This window comes from Papio anubis, chromosome 4 (genome assembly GCF_008728515.1).
Source record: "Papio anubis isolate 15944 chromosome 4, Panubis1.0, whole genome shotgun sequence".
NCBI lineage: Eukaryota > Metazoa > Chordata > Mammalia > Primates > Cercopithecidae > Papio > Papio anubis.
This window is the reverse complement of record NC_044979.1, coordinates 26,418,548-26,431,179: the sequence shown is the minus strand read 5'-3', so window position 1 is coordinate 26,431,179 and position 12,632 is coordinate 26,418,548. Positions and strand designations below refer to the sequence as shown.

General features: G+C 48.5%; 1 protein-coding gene across 1 annotated transcript in view; it reads right to left on the bottom strand.

The window, feature by feature from the left end:
• Window positions 1-4,240: 4,240 nt before the first annotated feature.
• PLXNA4 (plexin A4) overlaps window positions 4,241-12,632 on the bottom strand; it is a 455,015-nt gene continuing 446,623 nt past the window's right edge. The window contains exon 32 of the mRNA XM_021936279.2: window positions 4,241-11,385. Within this exon, the coding sequence (XP_021791971.1) occupies window positions 11,290-11,385 (96 nt within the window). The 3' untranslated portion in view covers window positions 4,241-11,289. The remainder of the gene's footprint in view (window positions 11,386-12,632) is intronic.

The following is a 12,632-nucleotide window of genomic DNA, read 5'->3' as shown; positions in this document are numbered from 1 at the left end:
AGGACCCCTCTTCTGCGTTTATGTGCATGAGGAGCATGACTTCTTCCTCTCCTGCATCTTAGAGGGATCATCAGGCCTTCATGAGAATCAGCCAGCATCCTTCTAGGCATCACCAGAAGCTGTCGTTTATGGCTTTCAAAGGCAACTGCCATCTTGATCAAGGACCAGTGCTGAGAATATGGTCTGTATCCCCTAAGGATGGGTTCTCTGTTTTCCTGGTAAATTGATCATTGATCAAAACCAAGGCATATAGAAAACTATAGGTTATATTTTTAAACAACCGTAGTTGTATTCATTCCTAGATAATAAATTGTTTCTCCTAGGGCACTGTGGGATGTTAATGCCATGACTTTCACTTGGGCCTGAAAACTCTTCACCACAGCAGGTGGTGTGGGAACCAGGCAGCACACGCCTGGTACAGAGTTGGCAAAAGGCAGGTCCTTTCTCTCACCCTCCAAATCCTCCCCATTTCTCTCCTCGATACTTCCCCTCCTTCCACTTCCTTCTTTCCTAACTCTGTAGATTTGCACTGCCTTTTTCCACCTCTCCTCCTCTTTAGTCTTCCCTTTCTTCCCTAATCTGACCCAAAGCTAGTTCAGGAAAATTAGGACCTTCCACAAAATGCTCCGTATTGAGTGTAAATAGTCAACAGTGTCCTTTTTAAAGAAGGCTTTAGGTCAAAAGAATATGTCTCCGTAGGTGAAATGTGAGATTTCATACATTCATTATGAACTGAGGGGCCACCTATTAGGTTAAATCCCTTATACCCTATAGCAGTCAAGATAGTCTTGGCTATGCAACAGTAACAAACAGCCTTGTACCTTAGTGACTTAAAGCAGCAAAGTTTTATTTTTTACTCATACTACATAACCATACTATCATCCAGTGGCTTTGCTCTGTGCTGTCATTGTCCTCACTCTGTGATTCGGGCTGCTGCTCTCTGGAGCATTACAAGTGAGCACACCACTAGCACTCATATTCCATTGGCCCAAACCAAGTTGCTGGGTCACCTGAACTTTACTGGGGTGGGAAACTGTACTCCTTCAAGAAGGGGAAATAGCTATTGTTGAACTGTGATATAACCTACCAGATATTCCTATGCCTGGGTCTAACCTCCTCTGCCTGGGCCCTACATCCTCTGCCTGGGTCCAGCGTCATTCATGAGCCTTGGCTTTAGTGGATACTCTCAGCAGCCCTGCAGGCTCTGGCTCAGTGTTCAAGGTAGGAGTTCTGCTAAGAGAAAAGTGAGGCAGGTTTAGAGAAAGTGACGGTGCAGAAGTGACCTGCATCTGCCTCCATTTACTCTGCTCAGTTAGGAGCAGCTCTGCTAACCCAGGGAGAGGTTTTGACTACAACACCATCTCTCTTTACCTGTAAAAGATAGCCACTAGCTGCAACTCAAGGAATTAGTTTTCTAAAGATAAACCATGCATAGGAGAGGGCGAGCAGCCTGATTTTGAAGGTAATGGAGTCACAGTTGGGAGACAACCCAGTGGCCAACTTTGTAGCTGACTGCTTTCACTGAGTCTTGCTTTCTGTCCCTCTCTCCCTCCATTCATAGTTGATTGAGCACTCTCTCTGAGCGGATCACTGTGCTAAGCTGGGGTAATAAATTCAACTGAGATGTGGTCTCTGCCTTTAAGGATCTCACAGTCAGCTGGGCATGGTGGCTCATGCCTATAATCCCAACACTTTGAGAGGGCAAGGGAGAGTAATCACTTGAGGTCAGCAGTTCAAGACCAGCCTGGTCAACATGGCGAAATCCCATCTCTACTAAAAATACAAAAAAAAAAAAAAAAAAAAAAAAAAGCTTGGCCTGGTGGCACACACCTGTAATCCCAGCTACCTGGGAGGCTGAGGTACGAGAACTGCTTGAACCCAGGAGGTGGATGTTGCAGTGAGCCGAGATCATGCCACTGCACTCCAACTAGGCAATAAAGCAGGACTGTGTCTTGGGGGAAAAAAAATCAAAGATCTCTAGTCTAATGACCACAAACAGTAAACGATTTCATAAGGTGTTAGATATTTACTTATTTTGCAATGGGTAAATTAGGCATTATTCTAAATTTGTTATTAAAGCTCCAGGATGGGCCCACTCTTCTTTTTACAGTTGCTGTTTTGTTTTGTTTTGTGAGATGGAGTCTTGCTCTGTCCCCCAGGCTGGAGTGCAGTGGTTCAATCTTGGCTCACTGCAACCTCTGCCTCCTGGGTTCAAGTGATTCTCCTGCCTCAGCCTCCTGAGTAGCTGGGATTACAGGCGCCTACCACCACGCCAGGCTAATTTTTGTATTTTTAGTAGAGATGGGGTTTTACTATGTTGGCCAGGCTGGTCTCGAACTCCTCACCTCAAGTGATCTACCCACCTTAGCCTCTCAAAGTGTTGAGATTACAGGCATGAGCCACCATGCTCGGCCTGTAGAGTATCATTTGCATGACTAATAATAACACTGCATGCATGTATGAGCCTTCATAGCACATGGGGTCTTTTTCATTTCAGTTGTCTAAATCGACCTGCCCCGATCTTCTGGGCTTTGTAGTACAAGTAGAACCATCTTTATTTTGTGGCTAAGTAAACAAAATACAAGAGAAGCAGCCTGCTCAAGGTCATGGTGGTTGGTTCTGACAAAGTTTGAGCTCAGATAGGTAAGGGAATCTGAGGCCCTGGTGGAAACTTTGTTGTTCAGTCTCAATGTGCGCCTTCAGAGTGACATCACTGTCCCCACTCAATCTGAGTCTTTATTTAGGAGAAGGGAAGAACATCTCCTTCCTGTTCCTGAACTATACTTTCCTTGTAAGCCTGATCTACTAAGAAGAAAACAAAAACAAAAACAAAAAAAAACTACCACTCTGGTTGATTTCAATCCATTTGGTTTGTTCTAGGTCTTGAGGGACCTCGGTTTTCCCTCACAGGTGCCCCGTCCATTCGACAGTCACTCCACGCTGTACATCGTCCTGTGGCCAGCCATGCTGATGGTGCCTCCAGAGGCCGTGGATTCTCCATCTCAGACTGAGGGATGCTCTCTCCTCAGGAGCTCCCTCCTATCTCAGAAGAAATCGCCTCTGGAAGGTGGGACAGTGCTGAGAGCAAGGCCAGGAAGGACCCTTGTGGACATTCCCCAGGCCACTTCCTGACCCTTCTCTCTGTGCCCTCCAGGGGTCCCATCCTGGGTGAACTCTTCCCCATGCACATCTCAGGGTGTGAAGCCTGGAGGGGCTTATGGGTGGGTGGGTGGGGGCAGCAGGGAGGCAGGAGAGTGGAATTTGCCTGAAGTTTCATCAGCATTTGTGTCCTAGCATCTGCCTCACCCCTCCCCGTTGTCCCCACCCCACACTCCTCCTTCCTTTCTTGCTTCCCTCTTGAGTCTTCCCCTTTCCATGTTTCTGCCTCCTGTTCTTTATCCTGCTTCTCTCCTGATTCGCTTCTCTCATGGCTTTCCCTTTGAATAAGAAGGATGCTGGAATATTCATGGAGTCATTCAGCCCACTGTCCTCCACCTGCTGACCCGAGGCTTAAAACGTGGACAGATCTGCCCAAGGTGGCCAAGTGAGCCAACAGCAGAACCTGCAGAAGTCCTGGTTCCTGGGCCAGGGCTCTCTGTGTCATGCCAGTGGCACTGGCTCCCCACCCCCCACCTCTGAGCAGCATGGGCCTTAGATGGGCGTACAAGGCAGGCAGCGGCATGGGCTCCTTCCCTCTGGCCCTCCTCACTGCCACCCTTTTCATTCTCTTTCTCCCTAACCCACTCTACCCCAGGAACACAGTTGGATTCAAGATCTTCACTCTCCATCAACATACCAGGGGAAATGGGGGCTGATAGAATCATTGGTCACAAAGGTGTCGCTTGCCAGGAAGACCTGAAGCAGAGATGGCAATGCTTGTGTCATCCCCAGAGCTAACTCTAATGGGCAAGTAGCAAGTTCCTGGAGGGCTGCGTTGAGAGGGATTCTGGGACTGACTGGGCTGCGTAGAAAAGCGTTGTCTCCTGACAGCACTGACTAGTAACATGTTTACTGTCCCTGGCTTGAAGTGTTGCCACCTCGGGATGGCTGCCTTGCAACTGAGAACAGAGTCTTAAGTAGAAGGACGCATCTCTGGCGGTGGAGTTTAGATGTCACACAACTGCAGAGAGAAGGTGCCAGACATGTGTCTGCATGCTGGAAGCTGTAGCCATCTTATAGCCAGCCTTCTCCCCCAGCCCCTCCCAGCCAGTCATATAGAGAAGGACCCAAAATCCCAAACTGCATTTTTATTATTTTTTAATAAACTTTATTCTATATTACAAATAAGTTTTTTTTTTGTTCTGAACTGCAAAATAGGAATGCCTTATATTTACATACACAGGTATACAATTAATTATAACAAAGGTACAGAAGCTTGCCTTTACCAAGTTACAACTGGGCTCCAATTTAAATAGCATAGGTTTCCTTTTTAAAAACTTTTTTAAATCTTTTTTTTAATATCTTACTAGGATACTCTTCTTTAAAAATCAAAACCAGAAGACCCTCTTCTTAGAGATCTCATCCACATATATTTGAGGCTCATTTTAACACTGTTGTCTAAAGATATGTTTTGCTTTGTTCTTACAAAGGGCCAGTGTTCGAGGTGGGAGCTTTAGTTTGAAACAGAAGTGGGATGGGACTGGAAGGGGGTGACTGGAACAGAGATAACCTGCTCTAACTCCTTCAGCGGCTTCTCTATGTGACTCAGACTCCTGCCGGTTCCTTAAATCACCCATCCATCCTGTTTCTTCCCTTCTCCTCTAGCATTTGAAGCTCAACTCTGGGTCATCTGGCCGGGCCAAAATCCCTGCATCACCCCCACATGTCGGCTCACTGAGCCATTGTCTGTTGCGGTACCCTGGAGTTGCTAGTTGCTACGGTAACTCGGCAGGACCCTGCTGGAAGAGGTGGACTGGCCCCTACATGCTAAAGTGGGGAGGAGGGCAGCAGCATCCAATCCTTCCTTCCCACCTCGGGGCCTGGGGGCCTTGTTCCTGCTCAAAGCAGCCAACACACAACTAAGCAAAGACGGCATGTCTCAAGGACACCAGGCCAAGGTAGGGAGTGGTGAGGGGAGGGCCATCCGTTCTAAAACACAAAATCATTGGTTTCCAAATGGAAACAAGATTATTTGAGGTAAGCTAGCTTTTCATTTTAAAGAACAGAAGGTCTAGCAAGCCAAGAAGCTAACGAGAACGTTGGGGAGGGAGAGGGAAGGAGGCGAGAAGATGAGCAGGTGTATCCCATCTTCATCCTGTGCCTGGATTGCGACTGACCTCTGTGCACGAAAGCGTTCCTTAGTCCTGTTTGGTGAAGTGGTCTCAGTTTCTTAAGTGCCCTTTGGGTTGCTCTTTAACTGTATCCTCTGTTTTAAATTCTACTCTTGTAAGGGAGCCCTTCCAAAATGTGCTTGAGTCAAAAGATCAAAGATACTAACAAAGGAAGTTCTAATTCCACATAAAGAAATTGGTGGAAGATGAGCTGCATAGACCAAGTCTACTTACTTTTGCAATCCTGGCAGAGGGAAAACTTGGGTCTTCCCATGACCCATCCCTAAAAGAGCCTCCCTAAAGTCTGAGGAAAGCTAATAAGAGATGTATAGGATTCAGCAGTACCAGGGGCAGCCCAGAGAGCCAAGCATAGACATCAAAGGGGGTGAGGTTCCCCCAACCCAGGATTTTCAGCCTACCTCACTACCTCTGCCAATACAAACAGAAAGTTCTTTTTGTATATGAAGGATTTTGTTTCGTTTTGTTTAACTTTGCTTTGCTTTGCTTTCTGGTAGTCACCAGTCTACTCAAGGAATTTAATTGGGATCCTAATGAGTATGTATTTCTTTTACAACCCAAAAATTCTATGTATTTTTACAACTTGGATACTCCCTCTAATAAAAAAATAATTTTATGGGGGAGCAAAAATTTATAGTATTAAAAAACCTCTCTCTTGCATGTCTGAAACTTTTACTACAGTGAATTACCTTCCAAATGAGAGGAGTGGTCATTTAGGTTTTCTGTCGAGAGCATGCCACCCTCAGCACCATGAGGAGAGGTTTGCAGAGTGTCCCAGCCTCTCTCGAGAGCTGTGTCAGTGTTACCTGGGGCTGTGTCTCAGTCCCCCATTCTATAAAACAAGGCTCTTGTTTCCTATACAGAGAATGCCTGTAGGGTGAGGTGGCGGGAGGAGGGAGGAGAAAGACTCCATCTGTCAAATGTGTGGGGAAGCACCAGGAATAGCAGCAGCCATGCGAGATGCCACCCCTAGCATTGTCCTCATCCAGGGAATGTCCTGACCCATTTTTTTTTTTTCCTTTAGTGTGGGAGGCTCTTCCTGTCCTCTGAGGTTCTCCTCATCCCCTTGTAAGTCATGGGTTTTGCTCCCACCAACCAAGTAATTTGGACTTAACATCCATAGCAGGGCTCCCTTCTTACTCTCAAACTCTTAAAATATACAAACAAAAACCAAACAACTCCAAAATCCTAAATAAATGGCCCACAGTTTTGTTTTTTAAAGGAAGAGGCTGAGGGGTCAAGTCCTCCCAGTCACCTGTCCTGAGAGCTGGCAGGAAGAGGGGAAGAGGCCCTTGATGTAGACAAGGACCAGGAGGGATGGCTGGGGGAATTTGGGGCGTGGGGAGAAGCCAGGGCACTGAGCTGCCTGGGGTGGGTCTTCTCTGGGGGTCAGCTGAGCTCCTGAAGGTGAGTCATTCACGGAAAGACCCCTTGATGGCCTTGAAGAGTTGGCTGAAGCTGCTCACTGGGTTCACTGTTCCTGGAAGGAGCAGGGGAAGTTCCCGGAGAGGAGCACCTCTGGGCCTTGTGCCTGCAGAGCACCTTCCTACCTGTGTCTGTCTTTCCCTCACTGCTCAGCTGTCTGTGAGATGGGAGGTTTGTCCTTGATTGATAATACTGGCCCTACGCTCGGTTAAGTATTTGACTTCACATTACTGTGTCCCCTTGGTCCTGGGAAAGATGACAGATGGAAATTGAGCTTTTCTTTTTAGGTCACAGAGGGTGGTGCTGAGACCTGGACTCATCACAGCATCGTTCACGGCTCTGGAAACAGTGGTGAGGATGCCTCTTGCAGTAGAGGTCATTTGGGAAGTCATTACTTGTGGATCCTCAGATGGGGACCCATAGGGCCTTGACCAGATGAGGGAGCCCCCACAGCCAGGAAGGCAGCTTTGGGTGGGGTGGGAAGGGGCTGGGGCAGTCACAGATGGCTGGGCTGAGAGGTCTGAGCAGCTCCTGTACTAAGTGGATAAATGGCCCTGGGACAGAGGCTATGCGTGTAGGAGGGACAGGGAGGATGCTCGTGGCAGGAGGAGCACAGGCAGAAGCCAGACATGCAACGGGAGACACGGGTACCAGGGACCTGGTTGCGTGGGGGAGGTGGAGATGCTGGGCCAGTACATTAACCTTCACTCCTGGTGGGCGCAAGTAGCTGGGCCTGAGGGGACCAGGTCAGAGACCTTTCCTGTGGGTAACTCCCGCTTCTTTTTGGGAACAGTCCTGCACAGTCTGCCTCAAACTTTCGGATTTATTTAAAATGACTTCTCTTTCACCCGTAGCTCCTTGCAAGCACCCAAGCTCACTTACCAGGCTGTGGGTGCACAAGGGGGCGGCTCTAGGGGCTGACTTTGGGTGCGGGGGTCATGCTGCCATTGGAACGTACCTTGGCCTGTGGGACACTTGGGTTATCCTCTGTCCCCAAATTTAAAACCATATTGAAAGAAGGCAAGAAAATATTTTCCTGAGGAAGTAACTAACTGGCACGATGGCTGCCTTCACTTAGTGGCACTATTATTTGCAGCTACCAAGAACTGTCAGGCTCTCTCCTTATGGGGAAGGACAAAGAATGGGCAAAAGCTACATCTGGGGGACTCGTGCCCGGGAGAAATGACCAGCCTACAGCTCTCTTTCTTGTCTTCCTCTACTTGTTCCTTAAAATTTAGGACCCCACAAAGCCCCCTCCTTCCCTGCTACCTTAAGCCCTTCTCTCTCCAACATGCAAAATCCCCACCTAAACTTTGTCAGTGATTTTGATGACTCAGTCTGGTACCTTTTTCCCTGGAAAGGTACAGGGGGTGAGGTGGAGGGAAAGGTGAGGGAGATGGCCTTTTCTCGCCTTCTCTCTGCCCAAGACTCAACAAATTAACTTTGCCTAGAGGGAGGCCGTGAGGGGGCCTCCATCCCACAGGACCAAGTTGGCCCAATTCCTTTCTCTGGGAGCCTGCAAGCCACCTGGGCAGCCCCTGGATATTTGCTCTGCCATGGGGGGAGGAAGATCCCTGGGGGAGTTTGGAAAATAGGTTTGGGTGGGGGATGGGGGGGGCAAGGACAGCTTTTTGACAATGTTGCCTGTCTTTGCTTTTAAACATATCACATGTGCACAAGAATCCAAATGGAAGAAATGGAAAACAAACAGCAAAAGGAAACATAAAATTTTTATAAGCAAGATGGGCTGTGGCTCTGGATACCTGGCTCGGATTTCTCAGTCCCCAAGCAGGCCACGGGGACTGCAGCAAACAGAGCAACAGAAACAACCCACCCACCAATTAAAGTCAAACCGGCCCCAAACCCCTCCCCAGGAGAAATGGGGACAGCCAGAAAACTTGTCTGTCCTTGTCTCCTCTTTCTTCCTAACCTTTCTATTTCTCTGAGGTGTTTGAAGGTTTTCTTATAACAAAAACATGGAAAAAAATAAAGTCCTGTACCGCGAAAGTAACAATAACAATAATCATCCGGTAAAAAATAAAAGCTTCAGCAGAACTGTTATGAGTCTTTTTTTTTCTGCTTGTTCAATTTTTTCTCAACTGTGCAAAAAAAAAAAAAATCAAAACACACTCACTCATACACACGTTCACACACGCAGCTTCCATCCAGCAAATCTGTGTTAAATATGTTCGTGTCTCTTTCCTCCCCAACCCTTCATATGTGCAAAAATATTTTAGTGACCGAGGTACTTCCTCAGACCGTCTTCCACATGCACCCTTTCTGGCCTTCCAGGTCCCGTAACTTCTTGGGAGGGAATAAAATGATCAAGGATAGAAAAATCCAAGCTTCTCCACCTGGTACTGCACTTGCCAAAACCTTTGGTTATTTTTTTCTTCCTCTTCCAATGCATTGTTTCCCATTTTCCTCTTCCCGTTAGGTTGCTCGTGTCTTTTCCACCATCTGTCCTTTGCGATGTCACATGATGCCCTGTGCCAAGGTCCAGGCCTCGGCAGGTGACCACCCTGATTTCCTATGGACAAGTGACCTCTCCTTCCACCCGCCAGTTCTCAGCATAGAAAGCAAGGGTTGAAATGTCCTGAAGCTGCAGGATGAATGGATGAGCAAGGGGAAAGAGAAGGGGAACACCAAAAATCCTCCTACAAAGGACAAGGAATCCTTTTGCGCTTTCTGCCTACACCTGGGGCAGACACACACACGCATGCACATGCGCTCACACACATGTGCACATATTCATATCCAAAGGGGCAAGTGTTCGTAAAAGTACCGGATGCTCCATGGACTTTGCTGGAGATGGTGTGGTTTCTTCCCCAAGTGGGGCTCATTCTGAGTGGGTGACAAGGAACGATGTCTGATGTTTGGGGAGTGAAGGCAAGACTGTGAATCCTTCTCCTTAACCTCACCTAAGATGATGTTTCTCCTTGTCTCCCATAGTGGTGAACAACTCCAGAGCAGAGGTGCCAACAGAGACTCCTGCTTAGGGTGGGAGACCGGACCAGACAGCACCTAAGGTCTCCTTAGGATGAAAGGTTCCTAAAACCCTCCATTAGACCATTTCTCCCGATATCCTCTAGCTTACCTGGTATCCATTTCTAGGCACACATTTGCCTGCCTGGCTAAAATCGTGCATCTGTAGATGTAAGAACAGATGGGGAGATGGATGCCAAGGCCGAGGTCATTTGTATGTCCCTCTTCTCAATTCCAGCCAGGCCCATCAGCTCAATTCTTTGTCCCTCCCAGACCTGACAAGCTGGAGGCTGAGGTTGGCTGGCATTTTGGGTGGTCTCTCTGAGGCTGTGCTTAAGTCTGTTTCTTTCAAGGATGACTGCTGAAGAGATGAGGAAGGAGAATGATGAAAGAGACAGCTGAGATGTTGATGAAATCATTCCCAAAGAGGTCTGGACAGCCCAGTGACAAAGTCATCTGCATAGCAATGGCACCAGATTCTGCAGAGGGAACAGGGACTAGGCTGTTGGCCCCAGCCGTCTATGGAGTTCTCAGGAAGGATGGTGGGGATGGAGCCATGGAGATGGCTGGAGGTAGAATCTCCTAGATGCACTCTGCATTTCACGTTGACCCTTGATGAAGGGTGACAAAGGAGGGTGGAGATAGATGCTTTCTCTTGACAGCACTCAGGGCTCTGGTAATGGACTAGACCTATGATTATGATCGTGACTCATTTGAATTTGGGGGTAAATGGAAAACAACAAATTCTGCTTCCAGGGTAGATGCAACTCTCTTTCCTTTTCTCCCCCACTGTGTTACATTTCTGCTGCTAGGATTCAGATGAAAAGGTTAGGAGCATCTCCACGGTGGAATGTAACTGCTATTCTTTCTCCTGCCTGGCTTTCTACTGGCGGGGGAGTAGGCGGGGCAGGCAGGTCCCTCTAGAGACCTGGAAGAGGACAGGAAGCCTCTGGACGCCATCCCAGCGGGGGAGAGGGAGCCTCAAGGAGCACCTCCCAGCTGCTCACACATGTCCTGCTCCAGCCACATGCAGGAGGTGTGGCTTTTCTCCTCACAGCTGCAAAGCGATCAGACCACTGGCTGAACCACTGGAGATGGAACTGTGGGAACGGAGAGCCAGGCGATGTCTTCCCAGTGAAGATAACACTGAACTACTTCCTTGCCTCTTCTCTAGGCCAAGACTCAGATCGAAGCGGCGGCTGCCAAAGTGGAAGGCGAAGTAGCAGCACAGATACGTCCCCTGTCCTTGGCTCCTCTTCCTGCTGCTGACATGCACAGGGTCAGGAGCAGCTGGGGGAGAGAGGCCCCTCTGACATCTTCTGGTCAGTTCCCTTGCCATGGGCCTGGCCATTCTTGGACTAACTGAGGGTCAGTGGCTTGGTCCAGTTGTGTTGGCAGAGCAACTGGAAGAGAAGAGATCCAGGAAGGAGGGAGAAACAGAAAGAGGCAGAGAGAGAGAGACAGAAAGAAACAGCGCTGCTCAGGGGATGCTGCTGATGCCAGTCGGAACTTGCACTTGGTAAAGATGATAATCTAGACTGAGGCACGGCTTGGTGTGTCCCCCTCCAGGGCGGCCCTGGAAGGACGGTTCTCAGCTGTCTAAGCTCATGAAGGTTATGACTTGTTCTAGTTTGTAGGCCAGTTTCTGCTTCCCACACTGGTCGTCGTGGTCCAGAGGTCCAAGGATCTGCGGAAGGGCCAAGAATGGGGAGGTTACTTGTTCGTCTGTATAGGTCTGTGTTCTCAGGAGGCACAAAGATGGTGTGGATGTGGTCAGAAGCCCAGGAAGCCACAGGCACGTGCAGGGGCACACTGGACACTGCTGGGTAGGAGGAGGCCTGGGCAGCACGGGTGGGAAGGTATGGCAGGCACAGCATGTGGGCATCAGCATGGCAGTGCGCACAGGATGCCAGCACACATGGTCATGTCTGAATGACTGTGCATTCTACTGGCTACAAAAGATGGTAGACAGAGGGCAGAAACTCTGCTGAAGACGCCTGTGCCGAGTTGCTGCAGTTACCTGCAGGTTAGACAGCAGCTAGTTCCATATCCCATGGAAATGTGTAGTGCTCAGCATGGAGCCGGAATGTGATTTCATGGATGTTAAGACATCCCACCCTTCCTCCCACAGAAATAAAAATCCTCCCCATCAGCTCCCTGGGGCCCCAGATTCTACATTTAGAAAGTCATTTGTTTTCACTTTGCCTGTTAAAAAACAAATATCACTAGAAGAGTAAGACTACAAGCTTTCCTGGCCATTAACACCTAATGGATAATGTCTACCAAAGCCTTTTCTGAGGGCAGGCAGTTAGCAGAGGACAATGACAGCCAACAATTGTGGCCCATAATGAAAAATGTGTTAGAATTTTACTCAGACTCAGGAGATGAGGGATTGAGTAAAGGCTCTGCCAGTTTCTAGCTGGGTGATCTGAGGCCAAACAGGTAACCTATCTGAACACTCAACGTCCTCAACTGTTAATGTAGGAATGACTAATCCACCTCCAGGGGACAGGATGTCAGATAATATCTGTGAGCACCCTCAACACAAGGCCTGCCCTGCCAGAGGCACTAGACAATTGGGTGGAACCTACTGATGTTGCTGTTTGAGGGGGCAGGGATAAGAAGGGAGGGTAAGGGGATGAGAAGGAGGCTGAAGGCTCAAGGGAGGCACCCAGGGCTTTGGATTTCATGACCCAGTTAATGTTTCTTTAATTGGGGAGGCAAGATAGAGCTGGCCAAAAACTGTCATTTGTACACACCATCATTTCATAAAGATGGGTTATTTAAACACCAAGGTAGACAGTTGTACTTGCAGAGTAACAGAGAATCCTTTCTGAGATGAGACAGTTGGAAGCTTACACTGGTGCACACTACAGCATCCTTATTACGTTGCATTGCCACAGACAGGGGAAAACTCTGTCCCAGACCAGTACT